This window comes from Penicillium atrosanguineum (genome assembly GCF_028827265.1).
Source record: "Penicillium atrosanguineum strain IBT 20685 chromosome Unknown utg000002l_segment0_segment0, whole genome shotgun sequence".
Lineage (NCBI taxonomy): Eukaryota > Fungi > Ascomycota > Eurotiomycetes > Eurotiales > Aspergillaceae > Penicillium > Penicillium atrosanguineum.
In genome coordinates, this window is record NW_026623134.1 from 4,217,770 (window position 1) to 4,242,097 (window position 24,328).

A 24,328-nucleotide genomic window follows, 5' to 3' on the forward strand; every position below is an offset into this window, starting at 1 on the left:
GGACCTGGGCACATTGAAGTGATAAGAGACTGTGTTCTGCCTTAGCCCTTGAGTTAGATAGATTTGCTTGCATAAGTGGCGTATTGCATGCCTATCAGCGGTAAGTTCAATGACTTGTGGTACACTCGCCATATGCCAATCTTCTTCTATTCGCCTACTTAAGCTACCTTCTATCTACCCTTCGCTCTCACCTCTACTTGGCTGACATATTGATGAACTAGGCTTGCAGGACAACCTGCCTCCAGTTCTCGCGATCCAAAGATTCCGCAGAGAGCAGAACAGAACCGGGAGGGAGGACTTGTTCCTGCGGATGGACCGCTTGCGTCGTCCTCAGAACACGGCCATGAGCAGATATGGCTTCCGCGGCAACATGATCATAGGAGTGACCGGATACGAAGAAAGATGTTTCGAATCCCTGGCGCTTCGCTTCGCCCAAGAATGACCGAGAGCCATACTTGTCAGTCACGGCATAGAATCTCCAGGCGGAAGTCTCTGTGTCACCATTCCACGATACGTACAGCTCAGTACCCAAAGAAGTCTTCTCGGCAACAATGGCAGGCTCCTCTGTGGGATAGCCTGTCCAGTTGTACCGAAAGGCTCGGTAGTTCTCGACACCTTCACTGAGCAGACCAGAGTCCATGTACGCGTGGAAGATCGGAGTACCATCAGACTTGAACTCGGTCATAGCTCCTTCAGAGCCCCAGTTGACCAGGACATTGCCATTGGGGAGAAGTTGAGTGCTGCCCTGGGATTTAGCAAGCAGGCCATCTGGAGGCTGAAATGCTTGCACAATTTGGGCGGTCCAGTCGGCTGTGTTGACAGAGATGATCTTGCCCTGGGAAAATGGATGGGTATGGACTTCATGGCCGCGATGGTTTTCAGTACCGTGAGCGGAGTTGTCAAACAAAGAAATGATCTCTTCGTCGCCGGTCCTTTCAATGAAACGGGCGTGATGCTGGAAGCAGAACTGCACGTTGGGACCAAGTTCAAAGTCCGACTGGAGACCTCCCAGGCGCCAAATGATCTCGCCAGTTGTACCATTGATCTTATGCACTGCACATGCGTCACGAGCAGAAATTAGATAGTTGCCCTCGGCGTCCTTGTCGACAGAGTTGATATGGAAATAGTCCCATGCATCAGAGGAATTATATCCCGCACCCGCCTGGCCAGGATTGAGCGGGAGAACAGCCTCTATTCAAAATCAGTATTTATGGACTTTTATAGCATAAAACATTGCATACCATCAGGGGAGACATGCTCAAGACTCGACCACTCAAAGAGCAACTCGCCAGTTTCAATGTTCAGTTCTGATGGAGTCAGCTTACAGCCTTCTCAGCGACACACCCACTACATACCTTGGAAGATGGCATCTACAATCCACTGCTGCTCCGGACTACCACCCCAACGACTGAGATTGGTCGGAATAGGCTGGTAGACCTGGAGAAGCGCGGTCTTTTCATCAATAACATGGAACTCGTGCTTATCCATGAGTTTATGGTTACCCGCACGCAGCTCACGAATGGTCTCATAGCGCTGATTCAGAATGGTGGCATGACCATGACCGTGACCATACGCAGGATTATGATCACCTTCGAAGCTGAACAGAACGTCATGTCCCTTCCATTTAGCAGCCTGGAAGTTGGCTGCCCAGATGGAATAGTACGTGTACCCGGACCACACGAGTTCACCGTCATCGCGGAAAATGTACGGGCCCTCCTGGCGTGGTCCATGGAACTGAGGCTCTGTCCATTGGCCAGGGAAAGGTGCCACAAAAAGAAAGCCCTTTTCGACATCCTTAGTAGCCGGGATCGTGATGTTCAGCCGAGGTGGCGCCAGATCCGTTCGAGACTTGAACTGCCAATCGGCGGCCGCAAGAGAAACCAGCGCGGCGGCGCAGGCAACAGTCTCAAGAACCTTCATAGTTCGGGAAAGTACTAGAGCAGGGATCAGTTTCCATGATGAGATCTACAGTATGCAACATAGGGTACATTAACCTTAGGAGAGTATTCTGCACTGGAAGAATCGTTCTTTCACGTTCAACCTTGAAAGTTGTATATTCTCGGTAATTTTGAATATGGAACGACCGGAAGAGGAATTCGCAGGGTTTAAGGGTTTATATACAGTTGGTCAACGTCATTGGAATATGCGTCATAATGTGGATAGTGCGAAATGCGCGGCCAATGTCGTGATCGGATGGACGTTCCGCCCTTCCCAATTGAGTGCCCGCTCTGCTGCCAATGCTTGGTTTTCCCCTCGTTCGGAAGTTTTACGATTTTTCATCCTCGGCTCTCTCTCTCGGTTAGTGGTCGACCTTGGCACCTTCACATTTGAACATTTGAAAATTGTGCTCTTAAACTCAACATACGTGATCGGATTAACCCCGCCATGGCCACGCATCACCGTACTGAGCATACGACCTCTGCCAATTTTGTGCAGACTAGTATAGAACGAGCGGAAGAAGCAACAATGATTTTACCAAACGAGGAAGAGCCTCTTCTGCAGTCAGATGCAGTCGCGACCTGGAAACCACCCCCTGCCTTTTTATGGATTGAGCTTGGTTCGTATATCCACGAGCAATCATAAGATGAAGCTAATCGAGTATCCCACAGCGATCATGTTGAATGTCTTTCTTGGTGGCTTCGACGGCACAATTACAGCATCAACGTATGCCGTCATTAGTTCCGAGTTCAACGCTGCCAACACCGCCTCCTGGTTGACCACCTCTTATTTGATCACGAGCACCGCATTCCAACCGCTGTATGGGCGATTCTCGGACATTTTCGGCCGACGCTTGTGCTTCTTCACCGCGACTGTATCGTTCATGGCTGGTTGCTTAGGATGCGCCGTCGCGAAGGATATCGTTTTTCTTAACATCATGCGTGCGTTGACTGGTATTGGAGGTGGTGGTTTGATGACAATGGGTAGGGAACTTCAATCCTCAGATGAAACGGATGAAGCGGAGTGACTAACTGGAGAAAATAGCAACGATCGTCAACTCGGATCTTATTCCATTTCGCCAACGTGGCATGTATCAGGCCCTTCAGAATGGCTCAAACGGCTTTGGCGCTATCTGTGGTGCCTCTTTTGGAGGTGCGATCGTCGACACGATTGGATGGCGATGGTGTTTCTTGTTGCAAGTGCCTGTGTCACTGATGGCTCTGGTTCTCGGCTATTTCGTTTTGAAGTTCCCGACAAAGGAGAGTGACTCTAGCAGCCAGCAGACTAGAGGAATCTGGCACCAGATTGATGTATCGGGAGCGTTACTTCTTGTGTTGGCTTTGTCAAGCCAGCTGGTCGGACTGAGTTTGGGTGGTAACGAGCTGTCCTGGACAAACGGCTGGGTAATCTCGTCACTAGTTGCCAGTGTCATATTCCTTGCGGGCTTTGTGGCTGTCGAGGCAAAGACCACAGCTGCTCCTCTCATCCCGCTCAAGATGCTTCACGGGCTACTTCCAGTGTCGACACAAATTGCCAATGTGTGTGTTGGAATGGCCGCCTACGCGGTAAGTTCTCACTGGCTTCACAAGATCAGAAACAGGACTGAGTGATCATTTCTAGTTCCTCTTCACGATTCCCCTCCTATTCCAAGTCATTTTGCTTGAAAGCCCGACAAAAGCTGGCGCTCGCCTGGCGATCCCCTCTCTCGCCACACCGCTTGGCGGATTACTTTCAGGAGTTGTAATGTCGCGTTGGGGAAAATTATCCTACCTTGTGCGCACAGGTGCTAGCTTGATGTTCATTGGTAACGTGCTGGTGATGCTTTTGCGTTTCAATGACTCGGGCTGGAAGTACTTTGTCTATATCATTCCCGCCAATCTGGGACAAGGAATAGTCTATCCAGGCATTCTTTTTACGTTTCTTGCCGCCTTCGACCATGCCGGTACGTTGAATAAGTCGGTCCCTTGACTTCCATGAACCAAGCTAACTCTACCTTCTCCATCTAGATCACGCCGTCTCTGCTTCGACCGTGTACCTCATCCGCTCCCTCGGGAACGTTTACGGTGTCGCCGTCACCTCAGCAATCGTTCAAAATACATTGCGCTCAGGCCTCGCTGAGGCCTTGAGTGGACTACCAGACAAATGGAAAGTACATCCCCGCCTTGAACTTGCAATGAGTTGCCCCTGAGCAATTGCTGATCACTTGCCATTTTCTTAATCTTTAGGTGATCGATGAAATCCGTCATTCAGTTTCAGCTGTCCGTGATTTGCCTCCTGACGTGCAGCTGGCCGTTCGGCTGGTTTACCACCGTGGTATTCAGCTCTCTTTCGGCGCATCAGCCTCATTTGGGCTCATTGCAAGCATTGCAGCCCTTTTCACTCGCGGAAAAGGACTAGAACGTGCTGATGGGGCTTAGATATCCCCCCAGCCATAGATGATTCAAGAGGTTGAGGTGTAGCCTTTACGGTGAGAAGGCTCGAGCCAACTTCGCCATATAGTGAGTCGGTGGCGCTCAAAATATTCAATGGGTAAGTTGCTAAACGATTGACGCAATTTACGAGAGAAATGATGTTGGTTTTGGGACAGTGGAAGTAGATTGTGTTAGCTCGAAGACTTGCAGAGATCATATGAGTGGCTGTCTCGACTTTATTTAGAGTGATAGAACCGGAGACTTCAGAAGTCTTGTGAAAGATATTGTGTCTCTGGCTTGTGAACTTCTATTTAATTCCGTTCGTAAATCTTCCTTTTTACAAACCCTAGAAACAGACAAGTCCACCGCTTCAAGCGTTGGTTGTGAGGACGGCAACACTCAGATTAGGCAGACTGAAGCTAAAGACGCCCTTCTTGCCGGCCTTGACCGTGGTAGTCTGGCTGTGCACAACGTTGGCACCGCCAACTTCGTTCATTGAGAAAGCGTTCGGTGCTGTCAAGATCGTTAAGTCTGCAGTCGTGCCCCGCCCAACACCCTCAAAGGTAAGCGACACTGGTACATCGGCGGTGCTGTTATATACTGCCGCTTTGAAGATGTGAGAGTCGGTCACACTGTCTAGACCGACGGCATAGTAAAGCGGACCATACGTGCCATCCCAAGTTGCAGGTAGAGTGTTAGTCATGTGATTCTTGTTGAAGAGCTTTCGAAATAGTCAGTAAAAGGATGAGAAATGAATCTGAACATGCTTACATTGTACACATGCCAGCTGGTTGACCTGGCCGTGTCATCCGGGTCGGCATTGAAAGAGATCATGGTCGGCGACCACTCATAGCTGTCCAGGTTCATGAAGTACGGCGCCTGTTACTCGTCAGCTAGGTCGCAAATAAAATTGGTAGGTTCTTACATAGGTCGTTCCGATAATCTTGTCTGCGTTACGCTCAGCACCCAGGAGGAAAACAGCTTCGGCGACTGAGCCAATCCACCAAGGATACAGTGAGAAGTTTTTGTCGTTCCAGTCAATTCCGACACCATTGTTGAACTCTGTCACAGCAATTTCGCCTATTTTTTGTCCGCTAATTAGCAGCCAATAAAGTTCAACATTAATCATTGGGACTTACCAAGAAGAATTGGGTGCTTGTCTGTGTAATTGTCGAACATGCCGAAATTGGTGACGAAGTTATCCGGGACATCGTACAAATGATAATCACCACCAGCTGACCCAGGTAGGGTCATGTCGATGGTTGACGCCAGGACCTGGATATGCGGATACTTGGCAGTAATTGCATCATAGAATGCTGCAAAGCGGTATGATTCGTATGTGCTCAGGCCGCCATTAAGGTTATCTTCGTTGCCAACCTCGACGTAACGGATAGTCCAAGGATCCGAGTGACCGTACTTGGCACGCAGAGCACCATATTTGGTATCAACAGAGCCAGTCAAAAACTCCAACTCATCCAGGGCATCTTGGACGTAGGCATCAATATCGGCCTCTGCGACGGCATCTCCATTTAGAGCAAACCCGGCCCATATGGCAAGGACTGAAAATATCCGAAATTAGTATTCAGCCATGAAGGGTCAAATATCAATACTCACTGGGCTCCATGCCAAGATCGTCGCACCATTCCATATATTCGACCAAACCCATTCCACTGGTCTCTTCATAGCCCCAAGTCGTGGCACGACCAGGTCGGCCCGTGAGGGGTCCAATGGTCTCATTCCACTTCCAGCGGCCATCGATAGTATCTCCTTCGAGGTTGTTACCACCGGGGAAGCGGAGGAATTTCTACTTGGTCAGTATAAATCTCCCACGTGAGCATCTATTCAACGACTAACCGGACCCAAATCGCTCAAGGCCTGCATCAAATCACGTCGCATCCCATTGGGGCGATCATTCCACGTTGGTGGGAACAGGCTGATCAAGTTGAAGTCAAGGGAGCCATCGGATGCTTTCTAGAAACTGTTAGTGTCAAGATTCATTCTTATCCATTCACGTATTGAGACCCACGGAAGCATCAAATGTAAGTGAGAGTGTGTTGTTCGTATTGGCAGCAGTTTTCTTTGGCGTCAGAGTAAATTCATGTTGGACCCATTCACCTGCCACACTCTTAGATTTGACCTTGGTACTTGCCAGGGTCTTTCCGCTAGTGGCCGAGAGAAGAGAAGCTGTGAACGAGCCCTTGTAAGAGCCCTTCACATAGAAAGATCCAGAGTATTTCTGAGGTCGCACATCAATTCCCCAGAATCCATCATTTGATAGACCTACGGTTCCTTTTCCTGAAACCTTGACAGAAGTTGGAAGAGCAGAAGAAAGTGGGCTAGTCAGGTTTTGAAGGGAGAGCCTTGAACGGCCCACGGCTGTCCATGCATCCAGAGATGATGGATAAGTCGTGCTGCCTTGGAAAGCTCTGTTGCGAATCAGTTCCGCGTAGAGACCACCTTCACCACAATGATTGATCTCCTATGCATACTGTTAGCGCTGGTCTGTCTTAGCATTACAGTTGACATACCTCCTCCATCACGCCATACTGCAAGTTGGTGGTGGCATTGCCGCCAGACTTTGCTACAGAGATATGTACTGCCGCACTGTACGTCGCCAGCAATGGTAGAAGCAAATACTCCGTCAACATAATGGTGTTTATTGCTGTACACCAGTCGATGCAGCCCGCAGATCTTATCCAGAATAGACCGTTTACTACCTACTTGTAGGAGGCCACCGCGACTATTTATGCGGGTGAACGCAAGTCGATAGGAAATCGAATCATTATTCCAAAGCCATGTTCTCCCTGAGGCCAACCCATAACCCCTCAGTGTACCCATGCAAGAACCTAGGGGTTGGAATGTTTCGTAGTCGATCATTTCCAGTTCTGAAATCACATTATCTTACTAAGTTGAAAATTGCCGATATTGCGCGTCCCTTTTCGGTAAATTTCCTTGAGGAGAGCCTAAAATTGCTCGAGAACAGCCTTGGCTAGAGTGAAACCCCTCAACATGGACAGGGTATGGTAAAACATCGGCAGAACTAGAGCATAATTAGTGTTGGGATCCTTGCGTAGGGCTCGGCCAGAGACTTTCCAGCCTCTCAGAACGTAGAGATGGATAGAGTTGTGGAAACAGCGAGATAATCCCAGCACAGGTGGACCATGCCGAATTGATTGGACTTTCGTCACAGTCCGGGGCGGCGCCGGGTAAATACGCCCACTGAGCGGGGAAACGATTGATGGAACAATGCGGATGAATGCCTTTCTCGCATCTCCGCACCAACAGAGCTTCGCTTTCCGAGGCTTGGTGTCTTGTCTGGCGGCAAATGTCCATCTCCCTAAGACCCGAACTGTTTTGTTTCATCTGAGCGATTGAAGTCCATGCATATGTGAAGTGAATGAATTTGAAGGTCTTGTACGCGGGAATTGCGGCGGATACAATTGTCCCATGGTTCTGATTGCGACCGAGAGTAGAACGAAGACTATTTAATTAATTTGTAGGGTCAAAGTCGTAACTAATCTACCTGTGCACCTTCAAATGAGGCTTTAGAGCTCGATAGGATCAGGATATTCCCCCTAGGAATCCATCCATACTGGTTTCCCGGGTTTTGAAAGACCAAAGCAAATTTAGATAACAATCAGCTTCCTCACCCGGCGATGAATGTTCTGAAAAAGGTAAACCTGAATAATATTTTGGCCTCAATCTCAACTTAGGCCGAGGGTGCTCAAAGCTCAAAGTAGTGCTCAACTCGGCAAGGCGTGCACATCGATCGGGTTTTCAAGCTGTCCGAGATCTCATGAGAAGAGCTTCCTATGGCATTCTGGAAGATGAAGGCCCCCAAAAAGCCGTTTGAACACGACGACGATATCTTTAGTTGGCTTGTTGCAGTTATCCTCAAGCGATATATCCGTTCAAATCATGAACGCAGTCATTCCCTGGGCGCCAACAGGAATTGGAAGCGCCGCCTCTCAATAAAAGTATGGTTTGCAGGAAAAGTACCTATAGCCCATGCACGTGACTAGACTTTTTGCCACTCTCAATCGATGTATATGTAACGTTCGAGGTAAAACAAATCTCTCTATCTGGAACTATCTAGACTGTGGTCAGGTGACTACGAAGAAAAGAAAATAGAGGAGGGGACTTTCGAGTAGCAAGCCTTTCATTAATGTTCCCGTTAGTACATAAACTTATCTGCATAGCTTTGGCCCATTCATAGTGCCGGGGTCTGCGCGCTCCACGCTCTCCAATGGGGCGGATGGTTGCTGCTCTTATCCGTGTCGCAAGTGCCGTGATCACAGCCATTCGCATAATTGAAAATCGCGATGCCGTTAAGCGAGCAAGCTGCCTATTAGTCTCATTCAATATTACGTTCCTCATTCTCTTTTTCTAACCTTTGAAACAATCAATTTGAAAAACGAAGGCGCTTCGCCCTGGCTATAGCGCTTATTGCCAGCCTTGCCATACGATTGGTGGGTAGGCAGGGGTTGGCTGCACGTAAGCGCCGCCCTCCCATGCATTGGCATGTGACCGCTGATGATTAGGGCGTTGATCCCCCGAGCTCCTGATTTAAGAATGGGCATATACCCTAGGCCCCCCGTAACTAGTGGCTTCTCTAACATAATGCCGTCCGCCATGACCACGAATGACATTGGCGGAGCAAGCCCCCTCAACACGAATGGACTTTGTTTACTGTCCTTGGACGGTGGCGGAGTCAGAGGACTTTCATCATTGTACATTCTCCGGGATATCATGGCGCAGCTAAACTATGAACGCGTTGATGAGGAACCTCTCAAGCCATGCGATGTTTTCGATCTGATTGGAGGTACTAGCACTGGCGGGTACGAGGACGTATCCTGACAGCTACTTGCAAAAGCTAACTTTATTTCTTTGAATGGTGATTAGTCTCATTGCGATAATGCTGGGAAGACTTGAAATGGGAATTGATGAATGCATTGCAGCCTATAGCGAACTGATGCATTTGATTTTTGGCCAGAAAATGAACAATCTTCCAGTTGACTGGGCTGGAAACATCCGGGCACAATACGACAGCACCAAGCTCAAACATGCAATTGAGCACGTGATTGAGGGCGCTGGTGTAGCACCGGATGCACCGATGAACAATGGACAAACTCGCCGCTGCCGAGCATTTGTGTGTACTACATCGAAGGACACTCTACAGATCGCGCGATTACGAAGTTATGATGTGACAAACGAGGACACGATTCCCGCGACAATCTGCGAGGCAGCTCTAGCAACATCTGCAGCTACGGGTTTCTTTGAGACAGTGTCCATTGGAGAGTATAAGTTTGTGGATGGTGCTTTCGGAGCGAACAACCCGATGGAAGAGGTGGAGGAGGAAGCTGCCGATATTTGGTGCACCACGAGCCGGGAATTAAGACCACTGGTGAAATGCTTTCTATCTATTGGTACAGGCGCCCCGGCAAAGGCACCCATTGACGATAACATGCTCAAATTTCTCTCAAAAACATTGGTCAGAATGGCCACAAAACCAGAAAGTACGGAGCGACGTTTCATGGCTCGATGGAGCAAAGAGCTCCGAGAGAAGCATGTGTTTCGCTTCAATGTTGAGCAGGGACTCCAAGATGTTCATATGACGGACTATCAAAAGCGCAGTGCCATTGAATCGGCAACATACGACTATTTACACCATTCGTCTCAGAAAGGCCGTGTTCGAGATTGTATTGTGAACCTCCTGGGCAAAGAAGGTATGCGACTATGAACCTCCACTCCTGCAGATGCTAACGAGTCGCGTTCTACTTGCAGGGAAGACGGATATTGATTTCGACATAGTTATGCGTGTAAGCGTCAAGTCCCGCGGTGGCAGAAGTAAATCTAACACGAAAATCTTCTTCATAAGGCGTACGAAACTCAAGAACTCCGAAGTCAAGTCATCAAAACGATTCATTCTTCAAGCGCCTCATCCGTCCCTGGTAAAGAGCCATGCTGGATAGTTCCTTTCGAGCGAAACCATCGGTTCGTTGACCGAGAACTTCTCGGAAAAATAAAAAGAAAACTATTCCTCGGCCGCCAAATGCAAAGAATTTCCATTGTTGGTCTTGGAGGGGTAGGCAAGACACAGATCGCCTTGGAGTTGGCTTTCCAAGTGAAGGAAATATATCCGGACTGCTCCATCTTTTGGATTCCTGTTGTGGACATGGAGAGTGTCCAGCAGGCTTATCAGAACATTGCATCGCAGTTGGGTATTGAAATCCCGGACGAGGATGAAAAGGATGTAAAGAAAGCTGTGCAACGACATCTCAGCCGACCGCAGAGTGGACGGTGGCTTCTCATTTATGATAACGCGGACGATTTGAGCATGTGGTCGGAAGTATCGCCTGGTTTGGGTAGTGAAGGCCTCCGGGAATATCTTCCAAAGGCAAGCAGTAGCCAAGGGGCTATTTTGTTCACTACACGAAGTCACAAAGTTGCGCAGTTTCTGGCATCCACCGAGATCATCGAGATAGCAGAGATGGATGAGCACAAGGCTACCAAGGTCTTGAAGAATTTGCTCGTCAACAAGTCCCTTGTCGATGACCATGAAAGCACCAAAAAGCTTTTGGATCGCCTGACATTCCTCCCTCTGGCTATTGTCCAGGCTGCTTCCTTCATGAACGAAAACTTGATGGATATTTCGAGCTACGTAGAACTCCTCGATGGACAAGCGCAAGACACCATCGACCTTTTAAGTCAAGAGTTCGAGGACGAAGGAAGATACAAAAGCATAAGAAACCCGGTTGCCACGACATGGCTTACGTCTTTTGATCAAATTCGGCGGCAGAACACTTTGGCCTTTGATTATATGGCCTTCATGGCCTGTATCAATCCAAAAGACATACCTGTCTCGCTGCTTCCGCCGGCAAGTCCTGTTGAGAGAGAGAAAGCACTCGGCCTATTGTGTTCCTATTCTTTTATTCACTCACACCACTCCGGTTCTCGTCTTGATATGCATCGCCTCGTCCAGCTTGCAACCGCAAACTGGCTCAAGTCGATTGACTCTCTTCACTCCTGGCATGTCTATTCTCTGGGTCATATCAGCAGGCATTATCCAGCATATGATCCCACGAGGCGAAGCGAATGGCGTGCAGCCATGCCGCATGCCCTCCAGATTCTTCATCTTACATCAAATGAGCTGGCAAATGCAGATACAGTAGATTTGCTGTCTACGATTGGATTCTGTAAGAACGGTGACGGGAGATACAAAGAAGCCATTGAGATTCTTACTTCAGCCTTGGAGAATTCAGAGATCATATTTGGTTACAACCACGACCGTTCTCTCATGACTCGTGGATATCTTGCATCCTCCTATCAAAGCATGGGGGAGTTTGAAAAGGCAACGAATATATATAAAGAGATTCTGGAGTATCAAAAATCCACAATTGGTCTTGAATGTGTTGAAACGAACCGAACATTGCTCAGTCTGGCCATTGTTTATCGAATGAGAGGGAACCTTGAAAATCGCGAACGGGGCGTACAAAAGTCGGCACAAAACCTGCAAAAGGCCGAGGAGCACGGCTCTCAGGTGCTCAGATACTACTTGAGGACTTTTGGCCGAGAGAACGGCGACACTTTATCTGCCATTTTTACTCTTACCCAGGTGTACATCGCTCAAGGGCGACTATCGAATGCCGAAGAGCTAGCTCAACAGTCCCTGGCTATCCAGAAGAAGATCTTTGGGCCAGACACTCTCGGCACAATTTCTGCAATGACTACTTTGGCAGATATATACATGCAAAGATGGAGGCTCGAAGATGCAGAGCTTTTGTATGCAGAAGCGTTAACGAGATCGAAAAAGTTCCTTGGTCTTGGGCATCCGACTATCCTCCGGGATATGCACCAGATGGCATTGGCATTGAAGTTACAATATAGACATTCTGAAGCTCTTGCTTTGATGACTGAATGCGTTAGTCTTGGAGAGAAGTCGCTCGGCGCAAGTCATTACACCAACGAACAGAGCCGAGAATTTATCCGAGACTGGACGGGTCAGAGGTAAGTTGTCCATGCTACAGGCTTGCCCTTGAGGTGCTAGCAATTGATTTCCAGTGGCTCTTGCATCCTTGAAAGGCTCTCACAACTTCTTCCAGACTTCCTGACTAACACTGTCGCATCATAGTAATCCTGGCACTCGCCTCAAATCCTATTTTGTTCAGCTGGAGCGGTCCAATATGATGCTGAAGCGCCGGAGGTATTATCCTAAAGTCAAGATTCTCGGTGGCCTTTACAGCGTACGAAGGGAGCCCAAGGATGATCCAATCATTCGTGAGATCAAAGATGCCGTGAATTACGTACCAATCCAGACACACCCCTCTAGTGGCGAAGTCACTCTCGTGGAGGACTCTGATGTCAGAAAGCCTTGATTCTGTGGGTGGATGTAAGAGATATTGGAGAGCTTGAGATGGTAACGAAGCGTTTCTTTGGCGGCAACGACGATCCTTCACCATCGCTAATTTTGCTTTGAACTTCCCCGTGAAGGATGCGATATAGATTTACAGAATATTTCAACGATAATAAATAGTATTAGCAGGGAACGGAGAGAAATAAATATCGGCTAAACTGAATTTTAGCTTAGAAACGTGTCTGGAGACAGCAAGAGAGATCGGACACAAGGAAATTATTTCAATCCAAGGAGAGCAGTAGCATCTGTCCCGATCACTGCCCGGGCGGATCTAGAAAACTTGAACGCCATGAAGAAAAGAAGGTATCATTGAGGTCGTGGGTCAGGGAGTTTAGCACATCTCGCAGCACTCAATGCAGTCGGCGCAGCACTCGCAGCCCTCCTCGCAGACGAAGCAGCAGCAAAGGGTGGCCAAGCTTGATTTTAAACTTCGCGTTAGCAGATACTCAACTTCAATGATTGGATTCGAACTTACCAGGCGCCGAGGCAGCCCTGACCACCGCTCTTGCCCTTGTTTTCAGGCGGGGGAGGCTGCTGGTATTGCATCTGAACATGGGTATTAGCAGGCGATTCTTCGAAAGAGGGATAAATTGAACTCACTTGGCCCTGGGGAGGGTAGCCGCCCTGCTGGGGAGGGTAGCCGTAGCCCTGCTGGGGAGGGTAGCCCTGTTCGTAACCGCCCTGGGGAGGGTAACCGCCGTAGCTGTGTCCAAATCACAAGTCAGCAAGAAGCGCATCGCAAATCGCGGCATGCAGTCGCCCAGAGCCATAAGATCTTCATCGTCTCGACATTGTCCAAGGTATTCGATCGTTGGGGGCCCGGGGAATCTCCTGACAATCGCGCGCGACACAGAAGATGAAACCGAAAGGGTCGAGCAGACTTACGCCTGGGGGGGAGGCCCGGGGGGAGGAGGTCCCTGGTGGTAGTAGCCCTGGCTAGCCATTTTGATATTTTAAATGACTTGGAGTACTGGTGAGGGCGAATCAGCAACCTGGTCACCAACACCGAGGCCGGAGCCAACGTTTGACGGAACGGACAAACGGTCGGGCGGGGACGAGAAAGGGGCAAGCCACGTACTTAGGGTGATCGGGAGAAGAATGCGCCTGTGATAAGCGACAGGGGGGAAGCGAAGGGAAGGAGGTTGAGGGTGTTGAGAAGTGAGAGAGGGAGAGGGAAAGAGGAGACGAGGTTTACCGAAGGCCCCCGAACTTTGTTTGAGGCAGCAGTTAAGGTACTGGACCTGGACTTGGCAACAGGGCTGACTGCGATCTGTACACTTGCCCTTCCAGTAACTAGGTACCGTACAGTTTGCTCCACTTCGGTTTGCTGTCATTTAAGGGATCACTATGCTCATTATCTATGAAAGGTCTTGGGGATCTTCAGCTCATTCCGTGTGTCGCTGTAATCCGATTGTATTGTACACCAGCCACAACACTGTGCGGCCAGCCCTATGTACCCTGTACCAAGATGCAGTCAGCCACAATGCGATGCAGGAGGACTCCATTGAACACGAAGCCATTGGGCCTAGTGCCAGCCACCGTATCACCCGATGGTCCACCGTGGATGTTCATCCACTCGTTTACGAGCTCTCGTCGGGCGAACCGGCTGATCGGCCACGCTCTTTACCGCCCGTATCATTGCTGCCTGTGTTTGTATTTTCGGTATTTTAGTATTTCGTATCCAGTTGGTAGTTATTAGATATTAGGTATCGAGGCAAGGTACGAAGTAAATTTAGATCTGTGACTGTGTCACTCGATTAGATTCATCATTAGCGCTTGTTCATCTCTGTCAGTAAGTGTAACCTATCAACGCCGAATGTGATCCAAGTGTCCCAGCCCTCATATACAGCCCCGTGTCTCCACGTCATAAAAGATCAACGATAAACGATAAACGAGAAAGTATTCGACAAGAAAGGAAGTGAAAAGAGGTGAAGAATGAAGATGAAGAGTGAGGAGTGAAGAATAAGAATAAGTCTACGATCGCTCACATGACATACTCCAGCTCCGGGAGCGACTGCCCATCGAGATAGTACGGCGTGTCTAGCGTGGCATCTAAATCAAACGATGCCACGGGAAATGAATCATACCCATTCATTAGGGCCGACTCCATTCCCATGTCTTTCGGCGCTTTGCTCTCGCCTGACATGCTCTTCTGTCGATCGCCGGGCGTCGCCGGACTGAAGCTGCTCACCACGTTCTCATCGGCTATCTCTTGAGTCTCCATCATCCAGTGCTTGAGCACCTCCATCGGCGGGTGGTTGCCTCCACCCTTGCCGCCGCGTTTTTCACTGTCTTTGCCGCGCCCGCCACGCCCACGTTGACAGGGGTTGAAATGCGTGCGTCGCAGATGCGCCGCGGCGTTGTAGTTGGCTCCGTACTTCTTGCCGTTGCGGCAGGCTTTGCAATTTGCTAGGAACGTTTTGTCTGGTGAAATGTCCACGCATACCCATACTTTGCGCACTGTTGCATGCACACGGTCGATGTGTCGTCGCAATTCGTGTTCACCGTGGAATCCCTCGGGCTGGTCGTTGCAGAGATGACAGTAGGTCTTCGTTCGTGGAGGTCGTTGAATTGAGGCTTTGGGGATGACTGCCACCTCTTTCGTCGTGCCGTCTGTGGACGAGATGCGGACCATTCGGTGCGGTTCGGATGGATCGCTCTTTACAATGATGTTTTCTTGCGACTCCTGCTTGGGTGCGATGGGGCGAGTTGCCTGCATGATCTGCTCGTGCGCACGACGTACCGCACGAGAGGGGCCTGCATCGATCGAACCGTTGCTCTCGTTGGATATTGAGGGTTTCATCTCCACGGACTCTATCATCGGGAGACCCGACGGTAGCGGCCGCCGGAAGGAGGTAGTGGGCGGTGCAGAGGTGGAAAAGGATGGAGGGTAGAATGGGAAGGAGGAGGAATCTAGGTCAGGGTACATGGCAAGAGGGAAGGGTTCTTGATACGAAATACCAGAGGTGGATGTGGGCACCCACTCTGGGGCAATGGAGATTTGGGCATCCAGATCCACACGTCCATTTGACTCAAACTGAAAGGTGTCGAAGCCATTGATGATGGTGTCGGCCGTAGCGCTGCGCGTCATCTCCACCGCTGTGGCCGGGGACGAGTCGGTCAGCGGAGGAGATGGTTGTCCAAGGTGGGGATACGGTGTCGGTCCATTTGATCCATGTGTCGCAAGCCCAAGTGTAAGCGCCGAAGAATAGGCCTGGTTGTCGGGTTCATCCAGATGTTTCGCATAATCAGAAGGCGAATACTCATCGACATGGTCAAGCGGTTGCGGAGTCCGAGTCTGTCCGAAAGATTGCCGCTTGCCCGTCAATCCAGCCCCAGCTGACGGGTGCCAGTGAGAGACCGGGATCTGCTGGCTCTGGGAGCGGACCATGGCCGTGTGTCGATAAGACCCGGGAGATGCCTTTTGGGGCATCTGCGGCGAGGACTGCGAAAGGGTGCGCCGGAGCTCAACGCTCATGGGCAAGTCCGGGGTCTGCCAATTGTCAATCCAGGGTTTGGCGGGGGTGAAGATGAAGATGAAGATGAAGGTCAAGATCAAGATCGGGAAGAGGGCGGGAGCAAGAGACCAAGGTCACACGTACGGTGGCTCGCCGTTTCGCCTGCGGTAGACCAGAACCAGAGGGAAGCGTCCGCGGGGTAGCATCCTGTCGAGATCGTTTGCCAGGTTTCTCGGGGTGGTCGATGAAGGCGCTAATCCGTTGTCTCCAGAGTCGATTTCGTTCGAATTCCGGGAGGTGGGAATGCCTGACCAAAAATGCGTCGCGATACCCGGAGATGGCCCTCGTGAACAGTTCATCATCGGCTTGATTGGAGGTCATGGCGGAGCGGAGATGGGATCACCTCGAGGCCGGAGAGAGCTGTGTATCAGTATATACGGAGACGGGGGGGATTATAATTCTGCGCCAGGGTTAGCTATAGAACCATTGAAGATGCGCGCGACATACGTGGGTTGGATCTTATCAGAAGATGGAGAATGGGATCTGCGGTGCGATAGGGAAGCGATAGCAGATAACTCGATAGCTTGAGAGCACAATCGTAGTAGCGCGATAGTAGGAAGGTGGAGAGTTTATAGAGATCGAAACTAAGGATCACGGATGGGGATATTGGGAAGATTTGGGCAGAGAAGAACAGAAGGACAAGAGACAAAAGTCCTGGGGGGAATCAAGGAACCGAACTCCACCATATACGGGTTACGGTTTGAGCTCTTCGAAGGACGTGCTATACATTTCCACTTGTGGCTGTGGGCCCCTATCCCCAAGCCCAAACCCAAGCCTAAGCCCAAGTCTAAGCCTAAGGTCCAGACCGTTCATCATTTCCTATAACGGGACTCGCTATACTCATCCGGGTGATATACCAGTTCGAGTGGTGGTTGGTTGTTCATCCTGCAGTGGTGACGAAGAGGAAAACCAGCGAACAAAGTGAGGCAGCGAACCGGATCGCCCCGAAATCATCCCGGATCCAATACGAAAATCAGGGGGGGTTCAACCGAGCGCCTACAGCGGGAGCCCGAAAGATGAACTGGAGACACACACTGGAGCACAACGTGCCCCGAGACCCTCCTTTAACGCCCAACTCCATCCTCACGCTGCCACGTCGCGCTGAGAATCACTCGGGCCCTGCAGCTGACGCCCATGTGCTGGTACTCCAGTCCCTTCCTAGGACTTCGAGCAATCGAACCGACTCGTGGAACCTCAACGGGAAACGCGGGAGCCACCCATGGTTCGAGTTTCTTTCGTGTGACCCGGCATCGGAATATAGAGCGGCACGTTTCCCTCGCCTTTTGTCAGGGGGGAGGGAAAGGAACTCGGGGTGGGACGATCGTGACGCTAACGAAACAATGGTTCTATCTTTACGATCAACCAAACCCGTTTCTGTTTCAAATGATTTTCGATTTCATTCGCTCTCTACGCTCTGCTAACCCTTTCCCGACGTTTCAACGAATCCGATGACAGTGACCTTTATAGGCGGAGAAGCAATGGATCGACGCGTTTCGACCCAACGACTGTATGATCTCGTCGATCTCCCAATCCGGTTACGGGCTCCACGGTCGAATCAGCGTGACTGTTATCTGTCAATTTTGATGTGTCTTGTCAACGCTGCAGGATCGTCTGTTGCCCATTTCATCCGCCACGATCTCCCTTACGGTTGCAAACTCCGTGCCATTTCGATTTGAGGGGCATTGGTACGGCTTACGACTAGTGAATTTGCTGCCGCGCAATTTCGTCATTGAATTGTTTCGATCTTGCGATGACGATGTTTCTCTATCCTTTGCTGATCAAGTATCCGCTGGTGCGATTCGTCGCGTGCTATGACTGCCCCTGTGCCTTGCGAGGATCACCGGACACCTTGGCTTTTCATCTTGGGTAGCTTGCTAATCTTAGGACGTCGACTTGGACCGGAGTCCATGCATTTCGAGACAATGTCATGGATGCAGCATGCACCGCAGTGACTGTGCCATCCATGTTCCTGGCTCCCCTTCCGACTCGCTGGGCTCTAGCCTGTCTTTACCATTTGCTATTCATCCGGATTATGCTGTATCTCCATTTTCAAAGGACGAGCGTAATTCACTGTTAGGCACTCGAGGCCTGAGGATGCACGGCTAATCGAACACAGCCTGAGCTGCGTATCTCATTTCCTTACTTTGAGCGGGCCGTGTGCGCTCTCATCACGGTGCAGGTGGCGCGTCACGAGCCGGTGCCGCCAATGCCCTCTGAATGGAGCCGCAGACCCTCCGACAAGCGGGATGCAGAGACACGGCTCAGCCTACCGGTCGGGAAAATCCCCGCGACTGGCGCACAATTTCAGTTACAATCGCAGTCCGTTTCGAAACCAACGGGATGGCAATCGCGATACAGGCTCTGTTCAATCTGATCGCGTGGATTTTGGCCGCCGTGTGCCTGTCTTTCTATGCGGCTCCAGGCTGAAGCCATCAGATGTGACAGTGGCATTTACTCTGCTTGTGGTGGCTGAGCCCCGGCGAGAGCATCCAATACGGACGTGCTTATTGTCTACCGTTGCTTCGGGTTGACTGGCTACTAATTAATCACCGTATTTCTGAATTTTCTATATCTGCCCTCAAATAAGCTTGGGTAGACTTGGGAGCCGACTCGAGCCGCTTGACCGAAATACTTCGACTTGCAATTCTCAGTACATATAATTTAGGGTATAGCTCGGATTTCTGTCGGGCGCAACTCTCGTCCCGCTATCTAATAATTATTGACTATTGAAACCGGGAGGAGCACATCGGTGATTGTCCGGCGTGGTATGTGCTTCTTAAGGTTCCAAGGTTCGCAATAAACGTTTACCCCTAAGAGACCCGCACCTCTCGCCCTGTTACGGCCTCATCCCGATCGAGCACAACTCCATAAAATATAACCTCTTTTTGATTCACACGCGCATTAGCTTTCGATCTCAACGGGTTGGACCATAGCTTCGAAACCCGTGTCAACGGAGGCCTCCTAGCTGCCCCAGAATGTTCCAGCAGGATAATGACAATGCTGTACCCAGGTGGAGGGTCGGTCTGACGTCAAGTCGCCACGTCTGGGGCCTATTCTACCAAGCAGGCGGGGAGACTCTGGAGCTGTGGAGAACTTGGACAACGGTTCAAGCAGATGGCAAAAAAGCTGCAAATCATCGTAGTTCTTCAGTCTTCGTCAGAAGTATACAGTAGAGGGTCCACGTGATCCCCCCCCCCCACGTCATTTGGTTTCAGGGCAACGAGATACGCTTTCTCTCCATGAAATTGTTCTAGTGTCTCCATTTTCTCCTTTTCGACCCCAGAGTCTCTGAGTCTCTGAAAATTACCCCATCAGCATGTCTGACTCTACACTTTACCTTTACACCTCCCTGACCGCAGGGTCATCCCACATCGTCACCGCTACTGCTCGTGTGGAGACCATCCTGAAGGCCAACAAGCTCCCTTTCCGTGCCATTGACGTCGCCACCGACGAAGCTGCCCGGAAACTATGGGGCCGACGCTCCAAGGGCAAGAAGTTACCCGGCCTGGTGAAATACGGAAATATTGTCGGAGTATGTACTACCCCTCACCGTTCATTCGAGCTACAGTTAACCCCCACTCTCCCTGCAGGATCTTGAGGAAATTGAAGAATGGAACGAATTCGGCGAGCTGCGCATGGTTGTCAACAACGTTCAGGATGTCGATAGCATGCCTGCTACCAGCAACACAATCACCCCTCCCTCTCAGCCTACACCGACCCCTAAAGAGCCCGAAACCGCTACCCCTAAAACCTCCACCATCACAATCCAAAGCCCACCTGCCGCCAAACCAGATGAGAAGAAGGATGCTAAGGCTGTTTTGGCACTTCGTCAGGCTAGCCAGGAAGCTGCCAACAAGGCCCAGACCAAGACTGACGAGAAGAAGCCTGCTGAAGGGTCCAAATCGGAGCCCAAGCCCGAGTTGAAGAACGAAATCCCTACTCAAAGCAGGGCGCACCGTGGATCTGTCGCTCCTGAGCTGCCTGACACCGTATCAGACTCGCCGAAGGCTGCGAAACGTCCACCTCTCATTCCTGAGGTCGCAGCCGTCTCGTCGGCCAACTTCCACGCGGACAATGCGGAGATGCTAGGACTGGTTGAGCATCACCGGGGCTCCATCATCTCGACGATTGACCAGGAGGAGCAGGAGAAGGTTGTGAGCGATATTCGGAAGTCTATTACTGCTGAGGACCCGTCTGGTAACCTTGACGCGCTCCGTAAGGAGGCCGCGCAGAAGGCGGAGGAAGGTACGATTGAAGAGGTTGCCACTCCGCTCGAAGAAGACATTGCTGCCGTTGCACCCGAGATTAAGGATGTTCATGAGGCTGAGGCCAGTAAGGAGGACGTGAAGCAAGATGTGAAAGAGGAGGCCGACGCCAAAGATGATGTCAAGGGAGACACAGAGGATGCCAAGCCCGCGACTAAGGAGTGAGGGGTCGCCATTACGACGTGATGAATTTGTACATTGCGCATGTTTACTTGCCGTCGATTCTTGTCAGTAGCAGTACGATACCAGAGCAAATTCGCTTCCCAAATACAATCCATACTCGTCAAAACAGTATCACCGTTGAATGCCATTCGTAGCTCATGAACAAATACGCCTATAAACCCAACCCGCAAAACAATGTCCAAAGCGATCGGAGCAAATTATCAAAACACCCCAACCTCGTTTTTGTATATCCGCGACCTAGGATCGGCTCCGGCGCGACTGCACAGCTTCGCGCAGTTTGGCGATGACATCGGCGGGGTCCGTGGCGCCGAAGATTGCTGAGCCGGCCACGATCACGTTGGCACCTGCGTCAGCCGCCTGGTCGATCGTGCCCAGGCCCAGTCCACCGTCCACTTCAATGTTCAGGTCTGGGTACCGCTCGCGCAGCGCAGCCACTTTGGGGAGCTCCGAGGCCATGAATTTCTGTCCACCGAATCCGGGGTGCACGGTCATGACGAGGACCATCTATTTCTGGAATTAGCGCGTGTTGAATGAAATTGCGGGTGGGGAGCTCACATCTGGTCGCTCGTCGAGTTCAGGGCTTTCGAGAATGTCCCACAGCACGTCGACCGGGGTGTCCGGCTTAATGGCGATACCAGCCTGCATGCCTTCCTCGTGGATATACTTGATCAATTGGCGCGGGCTGGTGCGCGCGGTGGTGGTCTTGTCGGTGGGATCGGTCGCGGCGACGGACGAGACGGCCGCCTCGTAGTGGAAGCAGTACAGGTCGCAACCGGCATTCTTGAACTCTTTGACCCATTTGTGAGGCTAATGATCTTAGGTTAGCGGGGATCCGGGAGGTGCCGACAGCTCGGGGGGTATTCAGGACGTACCTCCATAATCATCATGTGGCAATCGAAGGTGCCGCGGGCACAAGGCTCTAGAGGGCGGTCGACGCAGCCACGGATCTGTGATACCACGGGACACCCGATGGTCATGTTGGGAACAAAGTGGCCGTCCATGATGTCGACGTGGAGCCAGTCGGCGCCCTGCGCCATCTTGCGGGAGCAATCATGGCCGAGATTGGAGAAGTCGGCACTGAGGATAGAAGGGGCGATAATCGCGGGAGGCGCCATGGTGGTGATTTTGCGACGGGGGTGGTGAGGTCTGGTATGGAGGGGGGAGGGAAGAGGGGATGAGGGGAGGATTAAATTAGAGTGAAGCTGTCTCCTATCGTGTTTACATCAGACAAAGTGGCAACCCAAGGTGGATATTCCGGGTACACCGTAAGATGCAATTGTGACCCCCTTGTGACAGACGCATGCGACTTGATTTCTACCTTATGTAGATCTTGAACATGTAATTGCAGTATTCATTCACGCTATAAGTCTATTATCCCATTGGGTCTAATGCTTGGAATGCGGCGACGAAAGGAAATAAGAAAGAAAGATCGATGATGCAAACGGTTGATAAGGGCTCCGCCTCTCACGTGCTGGTCTGTCAATCGATCTTCGCTGCAAATCTGGACCCTCCTGGCGCTAGTTCTGCAGCTGTCCCCCTAGGTGGATTACGCCAACGCGTCCAGCTCCATTCACAGCTCAGAAATGGTCGGCTTGATGGAGCCCTGACGGAGTTCCCCCTTAACAAACCAATGCGCCCAAACTGGGAATTGCCTGGATGTCCCAAAACGGTCATTCCGCGGGGATTGCGATTTCCAAGTTGGAAAAATCGTCAAGTCTGGTGACCTGAAAGCTCCGACAGGGGTTGGGCTTGATCAAACCTTACCAAGCTAAGGTTATTGGGGGAACCGCCTGGAATTCGCGTCGAAGCCCTCCAGAATCCTGGCCATCTTGGCTCAATCCGCCAATCATCAACGGTCCCTCTGACCCTGGCCCCTCTAAGCCTCTACAATTCCCATTGCCGTGTGCCGGCTTTACGTATCCATCAACTAACAAGCACTAAAGACACCGCTATTTGCTGGTCTCGTCCCGGTGACCAAGTTCAGATACATCAACAGCAGGGCCGTGGCGAGGACCGCTGTCAGCATGGCAATACGACACGCCAATACTTGCCTCATGCGATGAATGACGGCACCCTTGTGATCATCGTAGCCATTGGAGATGCTACGAACAGTGTCAATAGCCGTCAGAATAACCGCTCCTTTGATTTCCCGATAGGTGGGGGTCCAGGGCGTCTGTGCACGCACGGCGCACTGTCTTCCGAACTCCCCAATCACTAACTAAATATCCCAAACCGTCCCAACGTTCTTCTTCTGCATGACCTCGTGGCCTTGCGTGCCGTGGGGTTCTATCATATACTTCGGTTGGGGAGGCTATTCACGCCACTAGAGGGGCAAATAGCACATAGCCACCAATTGCGAAAAAAAAAAAAAAAAAAAAAAAAAGGTAGTCTATACTCCCAATATTATGTTATATGACGCTTCGACTAGAAGGACAATCTGCCCTGGGGCCACGACTACCTGCCGAGGTCCGATTATGCATGCGACAACCAATTGCGTCCGATCGTCTTGATCGATCCTGTCGGTTTCATAGTTTCTTGAGCTCGTCTCCGATCATGTTCCAGATAAGGGCGAGGCCACTTGTCAGGCTCACGTAGTGTCAAATGCGGTGCCACTGCCCGCATTACATCTAACAAGACCTGCTGCGGAACGGAGCAGATCCTGCACGGCTTTGACGGGAGCGGCCTCTGGCCGACCGTTCTGCATTGAACTTTCTCGATGCCGCCGGGGGCGCCGCTTTATCCGGGCCGCAACTCGTACTTCGTGCTTGGGATAGCAAGTTCTGAAGAAGGGCTGATGTGGTGTCCTCAACAGTCAATTGATCTCATTAGAAAGTATGCTATGATTAGCAGCATGAACTATCGCTTCCTATACTCGAAAGCAAACTACCCGACCCCGACTCTTGAAGTCAACTTGTAGTCTGCACATCGTCTCCACGTCTCCGTGTCTAGGACCTCGCGGTAACAACTTCATGTCTTCGGGATGTTTTCCGTACCCATGTCTTAATTCCGTGAACCAAGATCCTAATTTTTTCTACTTTAATACCGCATAATTCGCCTCCGGGTTTCAAAACAATTGTATCTATGAGCACTGAAAAATCTTCATCCGCTGGATTAATAGGTTTAATCTGTAGTCAGCTATCCTATTGACTGGATTTAGGATCGCATGGGTTGATCTAGTATTGATATAGTCTCGTCTTCTTCTTCTTCTTCTTCTTTTGGGTAGATGTCATAAGACATCTAGATCTTCATAATCCTCTTTGTCAATTTAAAAGCACCATTCACGTAGTGCGCTAATAAATGTCAATTTTTAGCTACTGAGCAACGGCATTCAGGATTCCTTAGGCGATTATTGTAGGAGAAACTCCAAGGTTTGAAAGGACCGAATATATGACTTCATATCCTGATTTCTCAGGGTGTTATCACATTTGACCCGTATTCTTTGTGTTTTCAGCACGAGACAAAATGTTCTTTGCGGCTCTAACAAACTTCTCTCAATTTTGGCCCGATGAATGAACATCGCTTTAGATGGTTTTGGAGGTTATACACCAAGTTGTTTCCTGCCGAAAACTTTCAGACCACTTAATTGAGCAAATGTTATAT

At 50.5% G+C, this 24,328-nt stretch overlaps 8 protein-coding genes across 8 annotated transcripts; 3 read left to right on the forward strand and 5 right to left on the reverse strand.

The window, feature by feature from the left end:
• Nucleotides 1-217: 217 nt before the first annotated feature.
• Nucleotides 218-1,920, reverse strand: N7443_003354 (arylsulfotransferase family protein; the record flags this gene model as incomplete). Its single annotated transcript, XM_056883410.1, has 3 exons — nt 218-1,191; nt 1,242-1,307; nt 1,356-1,920. The coding sequence occupies 3 exons, from the start codon at nt 1,918-1,920 to the stop codon at nt 218-220; spliced, it is 1,605 nt and encodes a 534-aa protein (XP_056745251.1).
• A 465-nt stretch (nt 1,921-2,385) lies between these two features.
• Nucleotides 2,386-4,355, forward strand: N7443_003355 (MDR family MFS transporter; the record flags this gene model as incomplete). The annotated part of the gene is made up of 6 exons (XM_056883411.1): nt 2,386-2,557; nt 2,610-2,921; nt 2,983-3,503; nt 3,559-3,880; nt 3,945-4,087; nt 4,164-4,355. 6 exons carry the CDS (start codon nt 2,386-2,388, stop codon nt 4,353-4,355), a joined length of 1,662 nt encoding a protein of 553 aa, XP_056745252.1.
• Nucleotides 4,356-4,719: 364 nt separating this feature from the next.
• On the reverse strand, nt 4,720-6,997 carry N7443_003356 (alpha-L-arabinofuranosidase A; the record flags this gene model as incomplete). Its single annotated transcript, XM_056883412.1, has 8 exons — nt 4,720-5,070; nt 5,121-5,228; nt 5,275-5,429; nt 5,489-5,908; nt 5,964-6,153; nt 6,204-6,320; nt 6,376-6,828; nt 6,878-6,997. 8 exons carry the CDS (start codon nt 6,995-6,997, stop codon nt 4,720-4,722), a joined length of 1,914 nt encoding a protein of 637 aa, XP_056745253.1.
• Nucleotides 6,998-8,969: 1,972 nt separating this feature from the next.
• On the forward strand, nt 8,970-12,724 carry N7443_003357 (uncharacterized protein; the record flags this gene model as incomplete). The annotated part of the gene is made up of 5 exons (XM_056883413.1): nt 8,970-9,187; nt 9,252-10,075; nt 10,134-10,168; nt 10,228-12,356; nt 12,481-12,724. The coding sequence occupies 5 exons, from the start codon at nt 8,970-8,972 to the stop codon at nt 12,722-12,724; spliced, it is 3,450 nt and encodes a 1,149-aa protein (XP_056745254.1).
• Nucleotides 12,725-13,093: 369 nt separating this feature from the next.
• Nucleotides 13,094-13,706, reverse strand: N7443_003358 (uncharacterized protein; the record flags this gene model as incomplete). Its single annotated transcript, XM_056883414.1, has 4 exons — nt 13,094-13,178; nt 13,238-13,308; nt 13,363-13,465; nt 13,648-13,706. 4 exons carry the CDS (start codon nt 13,704-13,706, stop codon nt 13,094-13,096), a joined length of 318 nt encoding a protein of 105 aa, XP_056745255.1.
• Nucleotides 13,707-14,746: 1,040 nt separating this feature from the next.
• On the reverse strand, nt 14,747-16,601 carry N7443_003359 (uncharacterized protein; the record flags this gene model as incomplete). The annotated part of the gene is made up of 2 exons (XM_056883415.1): nt 14,747-16,255; nt 16,365-16,601. The coding sequence occupies 2 exons, from the start codon at nt 16,599-16,601 to the stop codon at nt 14,747-14,749; spliced, it is 1,746 nt and encodes a 581-aa protein (XP_056745256.1).
• Nucleotides 16,602-19,596: 2,995 nt separating this feature from the next.
• Nucleotides 19,597-20,710, forward strand: N7443_003360 (uncharacterized protein; the record flags this gene model as incomplete). Its single annotated transcript, XM_056883416.1, has 2 exons — nt 19,597-19,812; nt 19,871-20,710. 2 exons carry the CDS (start codon nt 19,597-19,599, stop codon nt 20,708-20,710), a joined length of 1,056 nt encoding a protein of 351 aa, XP_056745257.1.
• A 255-nt stretch (nt 20,711-20,965) lies between these two features.
• N7443_003361 (ribulose-phosphate 3-epimerase RPE1) lies at nt 20,966-21,843 on the reverse strand (the record flags this gene model as incomplete). Its single annotated transcript, XM_056883417.1, has 3 exons — nt 20,966-21,232; nt 21,284-21,535; nt 21,601-21,843. The coding sequence occupies 3 exons, from the start codon at nt 21,841-21,843 to the stop codon at nt 20,966-20,968; spliced, it is 762 nt and encodes a 253-aa protein (XP_056745258.1).
• Nucleotides 21,844-24,328: the final 2,485 nt, after the last annotated feature.